Raw genomic sequence first — 15289 nt, forward strand, 5'->3', positions numbered from 1 at the left:
GAGATAAAATATAGGCAAGACCTGCTGGGAGATTGTCAAGTCCCTCCAACTCAATGAATGTTCTGTATATTCAAGGTGTCTGCACTGCCAAGAGGTTTTGCTGAGTTTGATACGTTGATTTTACAGAGGAGAAACGTTGGCACAAGTAGAAGGAAATGTGGGGAAAAAAGCAAGAGGAGAATCTTTAAGAGATGAACCAGCAAGAATTTCTGCTCAGACCCCCAGCCCTGTTCTCTTCCACCTCCGTTCCCTGAAAGGTGCCATGGGGAGATGGGGAAGCAGCTGTGCCAGCAGCAGCAGGCAGGGACTGTGCGCACACGAGGAGCTGAGGAGAGCCTGCTGGGGCTCTGGGCTCTTTTCAGACACAGCACACCATGGAGCCCATGGAAGAGTCATGCTTTGCAGGCACGCTCTTGGAAGATCTAGGCACAAGTACAAGGAGGTGGTTTGAAATTACTACATATGTCTTCTTGCAATACTTACACTCCAGGGACCACCCACGGCACAGGATGTGTTTGAATTGCTCACCAAGCTTTCTTCTGGAGCTGAGATGAAATTACAGATTCTTTTTTCCCAGAGTGCAAGAAAAATTAGCAACTTTCTGAATTATTACTATTATTACCGAGGCACTTTTTAAAAATAGGTCCTATTCTCTAAGACTTTTCAAGCACTGGGGGAAATCTTTGCACGTCTTCAACTCCTTTAACTGCTGGTTACTTAATCTTAGATTGTAAAAAAAAACATGGATAAAACCAGATTCCTCTTCTTTGTGAACCAGTTTAATCAAGTTGGGGAAAGGATATGGGAAGGCAGGATGAAACCCTCATTAGAAAAGATGCATTATTTTCTATATTTACATGACAGTGAAATCCTGTGGATACTCTTGTTCACTGAGAAAATATATTTTAGTTTTAATTGTTTCAGTCAATGTCAATTTTACAACAAACATGCAATAAAGTAAAAGTGGCCTTTGGGAAACATCACTGAGCCTTATTTTGTGCTGCAGTATTGCCAGTGTAAACATCTACTTCTGTTTTGTAAGTTCAAAGCCAAATGGACAAAAAATTTCCTCTCAGGCAGACTACTTCCCTGTCAGCATCAAAAATATTCTTTTTAGCATAAAAAATTGTTTGTCAGTGACTGTAATAACAAGAATCTTTGCAAAATCCTTTATTACTCTAACCAACATTTTCTTTTAGGCAGCAATAGTAGGAAATTAATTAAAAAGTTAGTTGATGGCAGCTGGATAAGATATAGTGTCACAGCTACAAAGTTCCTGGGATAAAATATATTTTCTTTCTATGTACATTATTAAATATTTACAGCAGCTCTGAGAAAATACCCAATCTAAAGCATTTTGATAAGTTATAATTAATTCTGCTTGCTTTCCAGAATGCTAGAAGATGACCTCAAGTTAAGCAGTGATGAAGAGGAGAATGACCAGGTAAGAACCAGACAAGTAACGTGCCACTTGAAGCATGTTTCATGTCGAGACTGAGCTACTGCAAATATTTTGCTAATGCTTTTTCTAAACATACAGAAAGGTTATCAAAATACATGGCAGTACTGTAACTGGAGTAACAGATGTTGCTGCTCAGAGCCAGCCTGCATGTGCTAACTGCTGGATTGGTAGGGAGCAGGCTGCAGTGCTCGTGATTTATTACCTTGATGCGACCCAGAAGGTTTTTGTATCAGCTTCCTTCTGATTTGAATTTGTTTTGTTTTAAAGAGTGGCCAAGGAGGGGAGAAACAGGAATTCTGGATTAAGGGTTCAGGCCAACTTTGCAATCATGAGCTGGCCCTGGGGACTAGCTGCTGGGCTGCTTATCTCCTACCTGCCTCCGGCATCCCCCCAGCCCTGGCCTCTCCTCTGAGCATTTTTGGTCCTGACTCTGCGTGCCTGCTAAGAAAGCTAAAGAAAACTGAGAAATGCACACCTTAGCTGTGCATTTGGTTCGCTCTGTAACACAGTGATTACAGCAACTGTGTTTTGAACACCCTGAACTACCTGACTGGCAGCAGATACACCATCCGGTGTTTTCCATGTGTCAGGGGAGCTGGGTTTTGTTGGCTGTAGGAGGTGTCTCCCAATTTTTCCTTAAAATATTGTTGTGTTTTGTCTAAATAATTAAGGATTCAGTAGAATAGGGCTGAAGCTTGACTTTCCCATGACCAGCTGAGTGCCTTGTTGCCAAGCAGTGCTATGCTCTTTTCTTCTCAGTATCCTGGCGTGGATGCTTTGGTTGGGAATGAGAGGCCAAGACCCCCTTCCCTTCCTTCTTTCCCTGAAATGCACAACCCATGCCTTCAGAGTATATGAGGGCAGTACTGCTCCTGGTTGCATCTCACAGATATAATGTGGTTTTCTGTCCTGGTTTTGGCTGGGATAGAATCAGTTTTCTTTTTACTACCTGGTAGAGTGCTGTGGTTTGATTCAGTGTGGGAACAGCATTGGTAAGTCCCTGATGTCTCAGTTGTTGCCTAGCTTACCCCGAGTCAAGGACTTTTCAGTGTCTCCTGCTCCACTGGAGAGCAGGTGCATTGAAAGCCAGAGGGGGCCCATGGCCAGGAGAGCTGCCCTAAACTGGCCAAAGGGATTTCCCTTCCACAGAACATCATTTCCAGTACATAAACTGGGGGGAGTTTGCTGGGAAGCACCAATCACTTCTTGGGAATGGGCTGGACATCAGTCAGCAATTGTGTTTTGCATCACTTGTCTTTCTTTGGAATTTATTCCTCTCTTTTTGTTGTCTCCCTTTTCATCCTTTTCATTGCTATTGTAATTCTTACAATATTTTTTTTTTATTTCAATTGTTAAACTGTTCTTATATCAACCCACAAACTTTTTTTTCCCCTGCCTCTCCTCCCCATCCCACTGGGGCAGGGGGAGTGAGCAAGTAGCTGCATGATAATGTTGCTGGCTGGGGCAAAGCCATGTGAGCTTCAAATATGATTATTTCAGTCATGGGTAACTGGAGTATCTAGATGGGTAGGCTGGACTTCTGCTGGTATCTAGACTTCTGAAATTCAGAAACTTAGACAAATAATTCTAGGTTCATAGGATAGGCATGATTTTCTTTAACTCTTTTTATTAGATGTCTCTATTTTTCAACATATTCCACACAACAGGTAAATCAAAATTTTTTAATATTTATACTAAACCATTGTTTCATCTATTTTGAGCAGAGCTTCTTGGTGTTAAGATTCAGCACACAAATTCTATTATTTACATATTTATTCAATTTCTTTTTGTGTAACATATTTCATCCTGAAACACTTCACATTAAATTACTCTTCCTGCTTGTCTAGATAGCTTAAAATACAGCTCACAGACAGCATAGGACAAAGTAAAGTGAGGGATAGAAGGGATGTCTGAAGAGTAACAAAAGCAGACCAAGGTGCCAGACCAAGGTGATAGGGGAGGCAGGAGCTGCTGGCCAGGAGAGATGTCCTTCAGGCAGAGAGACAGGATCCTGAGTAATGGATGTCAGAGTGAAACAGCTGGAAGAGCCAGAGATAAAAAATTCTGGTTTGCTTCATGGCAAGCAGAAAAGGACATGTGAAAGTGTTTATTGTGCATAAAGATCATGAGTAGTTTAGGCAGAGAAGAGATTGTGGAAAAGTCCTGCCAATCGGGCGGGCACACATGGACCTCTGGTTTAGCACTATGACTTGTAATTATTAACGTCATTTGTGTGTTCATGTGCTGTGCCAGGGATCTGCTCAGTCACCAGGGCTCCAAGACGCAGCTGATACAGGCTGGGTCTTTCACCTCGGTGCTCCAGCAAGCTCTGCAGAGCCAGGACAGAGCTCACCACCCACACAGCAAAGAGCAGGGCTGAGATCCCATGACTCACTTCTAATCATCACAGGCCCTGGCATGAACAGCCTTTGGAAATTACTTATTTATTTGGTCCCCTTTCCTAGTCACATTTTTTTTCCTAACTTGGGCTCTACAGACAAAAATCTCCCAGAGGCACAGGCTGGCTCCTACTGTATGAAATGCTTTGTAGAACCTTAGCTGAGACCTGCAGGCTTAATGAACAATCCTAAATAAATATACTTGCTGAAAAAACAAAACACTGCCTTTCCATCCACCTTGCAGGAAATAGACACAAAAAAGAGTAACACAGACTCTCTCTTCCAATAACTGCTCAGATGGACCTGTGTTTAAATGTCAGCACAACTCGTTTCCTTTACTTCCTAACTCAGAGGCTCTTTTATCTCATATCTCCTGAGCTCAGAAACAGGAAAGAAAAAAAAAATCAGAGATTAATGAACAGGAACAGTACATGAGAGATTCCCAGATATTCCTTATGTAATAAATTAACCTTTGAGCAGACTCATATAACCATTGAGCAGAAGTCCAGTTTCTCAAAGAGCTGAAGGTGAGCTGTGCATTAGCCAGGAAGCTTTTAATTTTGCTGATTTCTAAATGGGGAACTTCAGGGGAAAAACTTTGAAGACTTTGGAGGAGATTTTGCATTGAAGTCTGAAATTGCCAAGCAGCGAATGGGAAGTTTCTGAAGTGGTGCAAAGGGGAACAGGTGCTTCTGTGCTCCCAGGGCTGGTGTTTGGAATGCTGTGACCAAACCAAGGAATGTGAGCCATGGATGAGGGAGGCCAAATGCAAGACAGAGGCATGATTAAAAGCTTTGAGACTACGGTGGGCAAAGCATTCCCAGCCCTTCCCTCAACACCAGCAATTAAGGTATTGAGATTCACAGACCCAGGAGAAGCCAAAGAGGCTGGGTTTGAGCTGAGTACATGTGCACCCACAGTAATTATATTATCCACACATATTAGTCTCGTAATTTTAATTACATAAATGTATTTTTCCTCTTTAATGAGCATAGTTTATCCATTTAAACTGATCGTTTCAATTTTACAGGCAGTGATCATAGGATCTAATATGCAGAGAGAAAATTTCCTGTTGGCATATTTTACACCACACAGATTGAAGAAAATATACTTTTTAATCCTCAATCAATATCTGAAGAGCATGCAATTAGCAGATACCAAGGTAGTTAACATAAATCTGCAAGTTAAAGAGCCAATTCATTCTGATTTATAACACATAGAGTAATAATTTCATCATCATCTCTCCCAGAAAGCATCTGAAGCTTTGTAGCATGAAGATGTCAAAATTGTACTTAAGATTGTTCAGACTGCTGAATTGTAGTGGTTATTGCCTTTTGGCTCTTTGAAGTGTGGCATAGCACATGAAACAGTCCCTATTATAATACCCTGCTCTTCTCCGTAGAGGTCACCGGATAACTTAAATCAGTCTTGGGTGAAATATTAAAAGGAGATTGTCAATTGTAATGTGAACAATTCTCTTTTTTCCCCCCCCTCACTTGTCCTTTTACAACATGAACATTTTGTAATAGAAAATTTTCTCCCCTTTAAGGAGAGAAAGATCCCTGGCATCATTTGTGCAATTCGTGTCAATCAATAGCCAAATAAATGAACTGACTGGTACGCATTCATGGAATAATAATCTAGCATATTTTTGCAACCCAAGTCTGCTTCCTCATATGCATTTTTTTTTGCACAGGATCAGGTTGGTTGCCACTGAAGTTTTGTGGCTGTGAAAATTTATTACCCACAGAGTCAATCTGCATTCTGGCTGCCAAGTCTGAATAAATAGAGTCATTGTGCTTGTCTGGAATATGTAACCAAAGTTCATCGAGTCAGCTTGACTTTCACATCCCACGAGATTCATAAAAGCCAACACCCTGGTATGTGCTCTTGATTCCTGCCAAAATTTTGTAAAATTGTATAAACAGAAGTTGAAGAAGCAATCAGAACACACTCCCAGGGACATGGCTCTGCACTCTAGCCCTGGCCGATCTCAAAAGGGAAGACACAAGATTTTTCTTTTCAAAGAAAAATAGTATGACTACTCTCCTGTGGCGGCAGGTAACCGCAGGGGTTTAAGATGCCCCCCTTGCAGAGTGTACAGGGAGGCAGTAATCAATCCTCTCAAGTTCCTTCATTTTGCTCATGTTCCTGCACTGAAGGAGGAGATCAGGCAGCATTTGCCTGCAAGTGGCCACCTTCCTCAAGAGAGGACAAGGACAGACTGGTCCTGCAGGGTGTGAGCAGTGTAAGCGAAACCAGCCCCTCCGCTGGCAAGCCAAGACAAACAGAAAGCCTTGTCATTTCACAGGAGACCTCAGGGGAAGAGCAGCCTCAGAAAGTTCACAGCTTTAGCACAGTAAAATAGAAGTCTTGTCAGCCTGATCTGGCTCACCACTGGAAGCTCACCCAGCCTGGCGCCTTCCTGGGCACCTTGGGGTTGCCTCCCACCCACGGCAGCCCAGGGACAGTTGGGGTGGGCTGCTGGCCCTGGGGGGACTTCTCCATGCTTCAGCATCACCCTGGTCATGGTCAATCCATAAAAACTGATGCTGATTCGAGTTACACTTGTAGCTCCCATGGGAACACACATGCCTACGTTTTGTTCCCATCATGTACGCGTTGAGGATTAGCAGGGTGCGTTGCTGGAAATGCATCCTTCTGGTGGGACTGTCTGCAGCACAGGCATTCAGGACAAGCCAAATCTGTCCCAACACTGCAACAGGACAAAAGTCCATCTCTGTGCTCGATGGCAATTGGTGTGGGACTTTTTCCTTTCACTTCTGGATATGGAGTGACAATCAAGAAAAAGAGGGAAATCATCCTGAAATGAACAGTCACATCTACCTTCTCCCAGAAGGAATGATTCTTAGTAGAGGCATTATAAACAATGCTTCTGCATATGAAATGCAATATTTCAGCTAATTTGAAACCGTCTGTAATTAATTCTGAAACAAACTGAAAAAGGAGCAAAGCTTTCTTTCTGTAAGACCTGTTAGGAGAGCACCAAGGCAGGAATATCTAGAGAGAAGAGCTTTATTGGGCAAATTGCAACACAACACTGCATAGCCCTGTTCATTGTTAGAACCATTTTTAGACAGTGCTAATTGTGTTCACATATGCCATGTCCAAATATTTTAACCACATCATGTAATTTTAGTGTTGTATTCCCTTTTATTCATCTCTTCATCAGGCAATACTTGATGCTTGATCAGAAAGGAAAATGAGTGAAAAAGGAAATGAGAACACTCAGGTCTAGAGAAAAAGCACAGAGCCTGCATCATTTCTGCAAATGAATTTCTCTCAAAAAAAAAAAGCCTTGATAAACTTGGAGGAAAATATCTTTCTGATGAGAAGTTTTTCACTCCACTGAGCACAGAAAACTTATTTCATGAAGTCTGGCTACACACAAGTCTGACTGCAACCAAAACCGCACAAATCAGAGATAAGCAAAAGTGGAAAAAATTAAGTTTTGGGTAAAGGAACGGCTGGAACCTCAGTTGGTTTTTTCACTTAATCCAAATGCTTTGTTCAGCCCCCTGTCACTATAATGTGTGTGTTTTTGGACTGAAGGAATAGGCACTGTAGCAGCCTTACTTAACTTGGGTAAGTCCATTATTTCCTGTGTATTAGAGAAGCAATTCTTTTGGTATCCAACTTAACTAGAATCCAGAGTAAGACTTAAGCCAGCTGATCCAAGGTTTTTTTGTGGTTTGCCAGCTCTGATTTTAAAATCTCCGTGACATCTAAATTTGCACTTCCACAAGGCATGACAAGAAGGCCAAGATTGCCTCACTGAAACTGTCAGATGAAACAAAATAAGAGCTTAGTCTTGTCCTGCCAACTTGGCTCACATCACTGCCTATCTTACAGAATCAGATTCTATGGCTGGCAAGCAGGATCAAGCTCTAAATTTGAATGCCACGACTATAAATGACAGTGAAAAAAGTTAGAGACCTGCTTGGATCTTGGACCTGCACAAAATTTGGGGACATTTTAACATGGCACTTTGATCTGTGTGCTTCTTAGTAGCAAAACTCCAAAATAGACAGGAAATTAAATTTAAAGTATAAGGGCATCTTCCTTACACTCTTCATCTGGATGCTGTGACTAAGCCAAGTTTTAGCTTGGTAAATCTCCAAAGCCTGCCCTTTTCCACTCATATCACTTTTTTCCAAGACTTCTTTCTGTATCTGACGTAACATTCTTAACCCCATCTTCTTGAAATATTTTCTTAGAACTTTTTCCCCTTGTGAAGTGGAATTACTGTATGAACATCTGTTTTGACTGGCGTGGGAACGTATCCTACTGCAATCAATTCAGCAGTGTTGGCTAACTTGAGGCATAAGGAAGGATTAGATCCAACATTTCCAGGCTGGATTTTGCTTGTCCCTGTCTCTCATAAGCCTTCCAGGCTGTGCACTTTTCCTCCTGCTGCAGAGAGCCCTTGCTGCAGCCAGACGCCGTGCCTGAGTCTTGGTCCTGCTCAAGGCTGGCCACCGAGCTCTGTTTGCCTTCAGGCAGATGCATTCCAGCATTCCTGCAAGAGAAGGGTTAAACAACCAGCAGTCACAGACAATTGGTGCTGTTTGTAACATCACAGCTATTAAAGGCGGTGTTTCTCTCACAGGTGTGCACACAAACACAGTCTCACAGCCTCCCTAGGAGCTGCCTCCTGCTCCCTGCAAGGCAGAAGGTCAAGCTCACTTCTCTCCCCTCGGCCATTGAGCTCAGGGAGGGACGATGCCAGCATCACCATCAGCATGAGGAGCTGTGGGAAGGAGATGTGGTGCACAGAGGTGGGAGACAACAGAAATTGAGAGAGGCAGCTGAGAGCATGTCAGAAAACAAAATGAACACAAAAGGGGAAAGGGATTAAGGGGAAAAAATTAATGAAGAAAATAAATTGTGGGCAGAAAGACATTATAAAGGGAGTAGAAGCTATATTAGAACATGATGAGAAATGAGTAAAAAGATTCAGAAGCCAATCCATCAAAACCACCATTTAAGAAACAGAGACTGAGGAACCATTGCTACAATTTCTCCTGCACCTAGGATGAAAACTGCCTCCTCTGAAGTCAGTGAGAGTTTAACCACTGGTTTCAATCAGCCTAGGATGTTACCCCTGTCTTCTTTTTTATTTCCTTGCACAATCCAAGCAGATACTTGGGTAGTAGCAAATGCATCACAGTTGATTGACATAGCACATCTCTGGGAAGTGTTACCACTATTTGGGGAATTCAGGCTTGTCTTTCCCCTATTTTCACATATTTGGACTTCTCAAAAAAAAATCTACTTTAATTTCTGAGCTTTCAGACTTCCCAATAAATCTTTTAAAGCCCGTGGCACAACATTGACAATTCTTGTCTGCAATAGCCTAAGTGCAAGCAGCACTTCAACCAAGTTACTTTGCCCTGGATAAGGAGACTACTTCTGTTGAGACAGAAAGGGTTTTCCAAGGTGACTGCTGCTTTGTTTGCAATGACTGAGACCTTCCTAACACCGGCATTGGAAATTAACCATTTTATTAATGTAAAATAACAAGGATTTTTCTTCTGCTCGTCTCCACTGAAAAATATTAAAGTTAGCTCATCTGTGTTGAAACTTTGCATGGTTTTTGGGGCCAGACTGCAGGAAAAATCTGAGCAGATGCAGGACAGAAGACTCAGCATTTACAGATTTATAAAATTCTCTGTATGGTTAATACCCATGCTGATTATACAGCAATTTGGAGATCCAAATCACTTTACAAGTATTAACTACTTAATACAATGCCCCTGAGAGGTATTTAGGTAGAGCTAAGCAAGAATTATTATCTCTATAGAACTGACAGGGAGACTGTGACTGAGATGTGGCTTGTTTGAAGCCACATGGCAAGTCAGCTGCAAAGTCAGGATTAGCACTTGGGTCTTTCACTCCCAGGTGCCATGTTAAAGTCACTAGACTGTGTTGCCCCTGAAGATTAATAAGGATTAATAGGCAAAGCAGAGGAGAAAGAACAATGTATGCCAAGAATATAATAATAAAACTCCAGGGTGAAAAATTAATACTGAGGTGTTGAAAGGCCTCAGAGAAATCATGAAATCCAGAAGTTTTACAGTTTCTTAAAAGATGTGGCTCTGATGGTAACCAACTTTAAAATGGGAAGGAAGGAAGACCCTTTTAAGTCTTACAGTCTGTAAATCTTAAATAAATATGAACCAGACAGTGAAAATCACATTCATACATTTATATTGCAAATTTACAGAGAAACACTCAAGCTGTAGTTTACAAGTGATTTTAGATCCCTCAGAAATCCACACTGGAAAGCAATCCTCAAACAAAGCCCTTAGGAGCAGTGGGGAGTACAGAATAATGCAGTGAGAGAAGGAATGTCAGGAATCACAATAAATTGCCTGACCTGATCTCCTCAGACAACTTCCTGTGGCCACAAGATACTCATGGGCATTTAACCAGAGCAAGTCTGTGAGTGCAGGAGGTTCCCATTACCTCTGTTTTCAGCCCTGATGGGCAGCTCTGCACTCTTCAAGGAGAAAACAAAAAACTGGAGAGGGTTTCAAGACGTGGGAGAAAGATGCTTAACACATTGGGAGAACATGCCTTGGGGTGAAAGATACCCACAGGATGAACGGAGCCTGTCTAGAGCAGGGCTGCTGGCTGGCTGGCTGGATCACAGCCCATAAACACCTGTGCAGGGAGGGAGAGGAGCTGGGAGGCTGCAGGGCAGCTCTGTCTCACAGGCACAGGTCTAACTTCCAGCACAAGAAGGTTTTTATAAACTCATCTTAGCGTGGAAGGAAAACTGTGCTTGTGGCTCACAGTAAGAGAACTATCCAGAAGTTTTGCTCTGGGTCCACAACAGCACCCAGGTTTGAAGCAGAAAAAAAACCCCACTCTGTGGAGTCCCATCACCCAAACTGTGGCATGCAGTCAGGTTGTGCCCTTCACAAAAATTTCATCCTGGCTTCACTGGCTTAAGAATAAACTGCATTTAAGCTAAAAACAAACAAAACCTTTGGAAATGAAAACAGAATCAACATGGAAGACATGTGAAGAGTGAAATGTGAAAGAAGACAGATACAAAAAGTGTTTTTCCTGGTTTGGTTCCCAAATGGCAGTGTATAGTAATGACATCTTTCCTTAACCCTGGCTTGGAAAAAGTGTGTCTACAGCTCATTAACTGCAGTCCAATACAGGGTGACATCCAGCACTCTGGGTGGTTGCTAATAGGAGAGCTGCTGACTTAGAGCATAAATGGTTCACTGCACAGTTCCAGGGGAGCACCTACCACCCAAGGAAGACAAACAAGATGGTTTGGAAGCTGTGCCATTTACTCATGCACAGGCAGCATGTATTGCTTCAGTGTCACCAAGAAATGGTTCAAATTCTCACCACGTGGACACCTGGGCCATCTCAGGGAAGTCTCTGGTGTAGCCCGTGTCACTCCATACAATTGCTGTAACTGAGCTCCCTCACAAAAACAACACTTAATCCACAGGACAGGCAAGATGGAAAGCAAAATGCCTGAATCTGCCAACAGCCAATTTATTGGCTTTTATTTGCCAAAGGTTGCTGTGGGTGAGGTATAGGAAAATGCATCTACAGTCAGCCCAAGTGCCTCCAAGACAGTCTTCCAAACTCAGCAGAACATACTTCAGTAGTTTTCATTTGTTTCTTATCCAAAAATGCCTGTGAGCCCAGCAGTTTATGAAGCAATCCTTTTGCAGCAAATTTAAAAAAGAGGAATTTCTGGGGAACACTCTTAACACTCCTGTATCTCCATCTCAATAGCTGCATTCAACCCGTTCTGCTCACTGCTCAGTCCCAATTACAATGAGCTAGCTCACTGCTCAGTCCCAATTACAATAAAAGTATTTAATTTCCTCTCTGATTTCCCTTCAACAACAGATTGCAACTTGTCACACTTCAAGCTAATTTTGGTAGCTCGTTTAACACACACTGAAACCTAAATATGTTCCCAAGCTCTGGCTCATTGCAATAAAGGATGGAGAAAGGAGATGAAATCTCTGGAGGTTGAGAACCCAACCATGATTACTGCTGGCTGAAAACTTGTTTTGTCCCAGTAGTCTTGGGGTGCAGCTAGAATCTTCCATGAATGATTAATAGACTATAGACAGATCAGTGCCCTAAATTATCTGAAGCAACTCAGCTGGGGATCAAAGAAGTCTAACCAGCCACTGTCCTGTAATTTGCAATTCTTGATGTATTGAAATAGCATAATTCATACTCATTTACTGTGGCTGGTTTCTCTAGCTCAAGTACCTGAGACACCTGAGTGATTGGGTTTTTAACCTTCCCTGCTTCCTACTCAGCATTTAAGTTACTATGTGGTTAAGTTGGCCTCCAATACCCATGTTCATATTGAGGAGAATCTTACTCCATTTTGTAACCCCTCTGATTCCAAGAACTGAAAATTCAAGATTCTGTTCCTTGCTAGTTCCGTTCTACCACTTATCAAGAGAATATTAAGCTTCCCATAAAGGACATTTTAGTGCTAAGTCTTGGAGATATTTAAATTCTGTCAGCAATATCAAAATTATTTCTTATCCCTAATTTCTATAACCAGCATAGTAACTTACTTCCAGGAATAATAAAGACTGTAGAACATATTCTGAGATTTCTTGATGGATGATGAGTTGGCCTCAGTAAAGTTGTTAATGATGTAAAATAAAATGCAAATTAAATAGCACAATCAAAACGTAGCTATTAAAAAATAGTCATGCAGGCATTATATGATACTAAGTACCACCCCTTTGCTTACATTGTTAGATAGATAATACCAGCATATTAGAAACATAATAAATCACAAAAAACTGTTTCTGTAGCTGTGAGTTCCTCAAACGATGTGTCATAACCCTCCATGGGGATTCCTGAATGAGTTGGAATGGGATCACAAACTGTTAGCAAGAAGTGAGGGCAGATATTTCCCCCTAAATTGAGCAGCCCAGTCCTGTGGCAAGGAAGGGAACAGGAGAGCAGACTGTAATTAGTGGCTGCAAGTATTTATACTTGCTAGGGAACTGCTAACTACCTTTAATTACAACAGCTCACTTTCTCCAGGAGAGGGGAGCAATATAGGCTAGAATTAAAATTGCTGGATAGTTGCTAACCGCCTTTCATTGCAGGCAATAGATCTGTTTCTCCAGGGAGGAAGAATAAACTTGTGACTGGATCTTATTCCCCCATCATTTAGAAATGGGGCCATTACCAGCTCAGGGGGTCACAAAAATATGCAGTCCAACACAGTTGTATTTCCAGCCTGTGTAAGAAAGAAATCAATAGTCTCATTTAGAGAATGTGTGACCACCAGATGAAGACTGAGGTGCCCCATGCAATCTGCATTGCACCTCAGTGAAGAAGGTTGTTTATTAAAGGACTTAAAATGACAGGGTAATTGAAAAAGTAGAATGATCTCACTGAAACACACTTGTACATTTCTTTCTGCGTTCCTGCCTGTCATCTGAACCCACTTTCTTATCCAGAAATTATCACCTTTTCAAAGCTTTCAGCAACTGAATGCATCAAGATGGAGCCTGAAGACTGGCACTTGAGGCTGCAGTTCCCCACAGTGTCTCCTGGCTCAATTAGCACACCAAATGGGTCCAGACAAGGCACCTCTCCTCCTCCCTCCTGGGGGCAGCTTTCCTCAGGCTGGAAGACAAATTATCCAGCACTTCTTCCTCTAAAAATTCAGGATTTTAGGGAAATACAACAGTGATATGAACCCTGCTTCCCATATTAGGGGCTTTTAGCATCCTCAAAGTTCATGTTTGCTTGCTTGTGGTCTCTTCAATATCCATGAGGCCTGTGTAGAGCAACCTGTCTCCTTCAATGCCTTCTGGCTACCACAGCCACCATGCACCTTCCTCCAGGAGTGCTCTTCGGCTCCAGAAGGCAGTGGAAGCGATGTCAGGTGGAAGTGACCTTGCTGGTGGACATGATCTTAGGTCAGCAGCAAAGGTCTCCACTCCTGCCCCAGTGCCGTTCATAGTCTCACACTGCACCCTCTCCCTGGGGGAGCAGCTCAGAAAAGGGACCTAGGTTAGAAATAACATAGGGGAAAAAAAAAAAAAAATGAAGGAAAATTGTTAGTTTTTTATTTGATCGGTTTTCTAACCTGTTGTATTGCACAACCACCTGTGGTGGTCTGAGGCAAGAGTGGGACACATGAGATGTGTCTCAAACAGCACTGCCATGCAGTGGCTGTGTGAGATGGAAAGACTGGCCCCTGTCTACACAACCTGGCCACGGAAAATGGCTCAGATAGTGAGAGAAACTCCTGAGCTTTGCAGACAAAGATGCAAAGTAGTGCAGGCCTCAGCATCGAAGCTGGGCAGCTTGAAATTCAGGATGGTCACAGCCTCCTGCTAGTGGGAGTGGTTAGGCATGGGAGCAGAGGAACTCCTGTGGGCCCTGGGTGTTTAAAAAGAGTTTAAGCTATAAGTCATTCTAAAACCTAAGGTTTGGGTGTTCTCTGAATTTGAACTTGCAAGAATGTGTAACATTGTCCTAACAAATCCCTTGCAGAGGAGAGAGGAAAAATGATGCCAGCCCATGGGACTGGAGAGTGGCTGCACTCTTTAAAGCTTGTAGCCAGTGGCATGGATAGTTTTGTATACGAGAGCATGGAAATAGTATGACCTCGTGGAAACAGTGAAAAATGCCAGGCTTGCCATATTATTTTCCTAACACTAAAAACAATATGTTCACGCCATGACAAAACTCCCACTGAGCTGCTGAGACCTTCCAAGCCCTTCCCACAGGTTCTTTTCCCACTGTAGAAAGTCAACACTAAGAAAAAACCCTCTTGTGAGCCATGCCACTGCATCTTCTGACAATCTGGTGGGTAACATCAAACTACATTTCCCCAGAAACCCAGCAGGCACAAGTTATTCCAGAAAGTCCCAAGAGAAGAAATCCTACTTCCAGAATTAAGAGCAAACTCTTCCCACTCCTGTCAGATCTTCAGGAATCCATTCAAGGGATCTTTTCACACGTTTCTGTGAAATACAATGTAACTGCAGCCACAACAGCAGGTTTTCTCAAGTTTTCATTTGCAATTTGTCAGCAGCATTTTTGCCAAGCCAGAAGGGTTACATCCATACTGTCTGGTGCTGAGCAGGATGCCTGTAAGTCATCTAACTTGTTTGGAAATAGGGATGCGGCCCCCAGCAGGCTGGTTAGACAGGAAGAACCGTTTCAAAATGTTATTTACTGGTAACTGCAATGAGAAAATAAACTTTCATTTCCCTTCCCCTTGCCTGTCTGCACTGCTTAGCTCTGTGTCATGTGAGGCACAGCCTGGACAGGTGCAGCTGGGGCTAGGACACACTGGGCACATCCAAGTGGAATGGAGTCTTCAAGGCAGATTTTCAAAACATTATGGATTTCATCTTTGCTTAGCAGC

At 42.5% G+C, this 15289-nt stretch overlaps 1 protein-coding gene across 1 annotated transcript in view; it reads left to right on the forward strand.

The window, feature by feature from the left end:
• Nucleotides 1–15289, forward strand: part of AFF3 (ALF transcription elongation factor 3) — a gene marked incomplete at both ends in the record, with an annotated part of 315685 nt that overhangs the window by 229045 nt on the left and 71351 nt on the right. Inside the window, one exon of the mRNA XM_084226662.1 lies at nt 1393–1444. Coding sequence (XP_084082788.1) covers nt 1393–1444 — 52 coding nt within the window. The remainder of the gene's footprint in view (nt 1–1392; nt 1445–15289) is intronic.

The sequence above is a fragment of the Fringilla coelebs genome (genome assembly GCF_963513975.1).
Source record: "Fringilla coelebs genome assembly, chromosome: 2".
Lineage (NCBI taxonomy): Eukaryota > Metazoa > Chordata > Aves > Passeriformes > Fringillidae > Fringilla > Fringilla coelebs.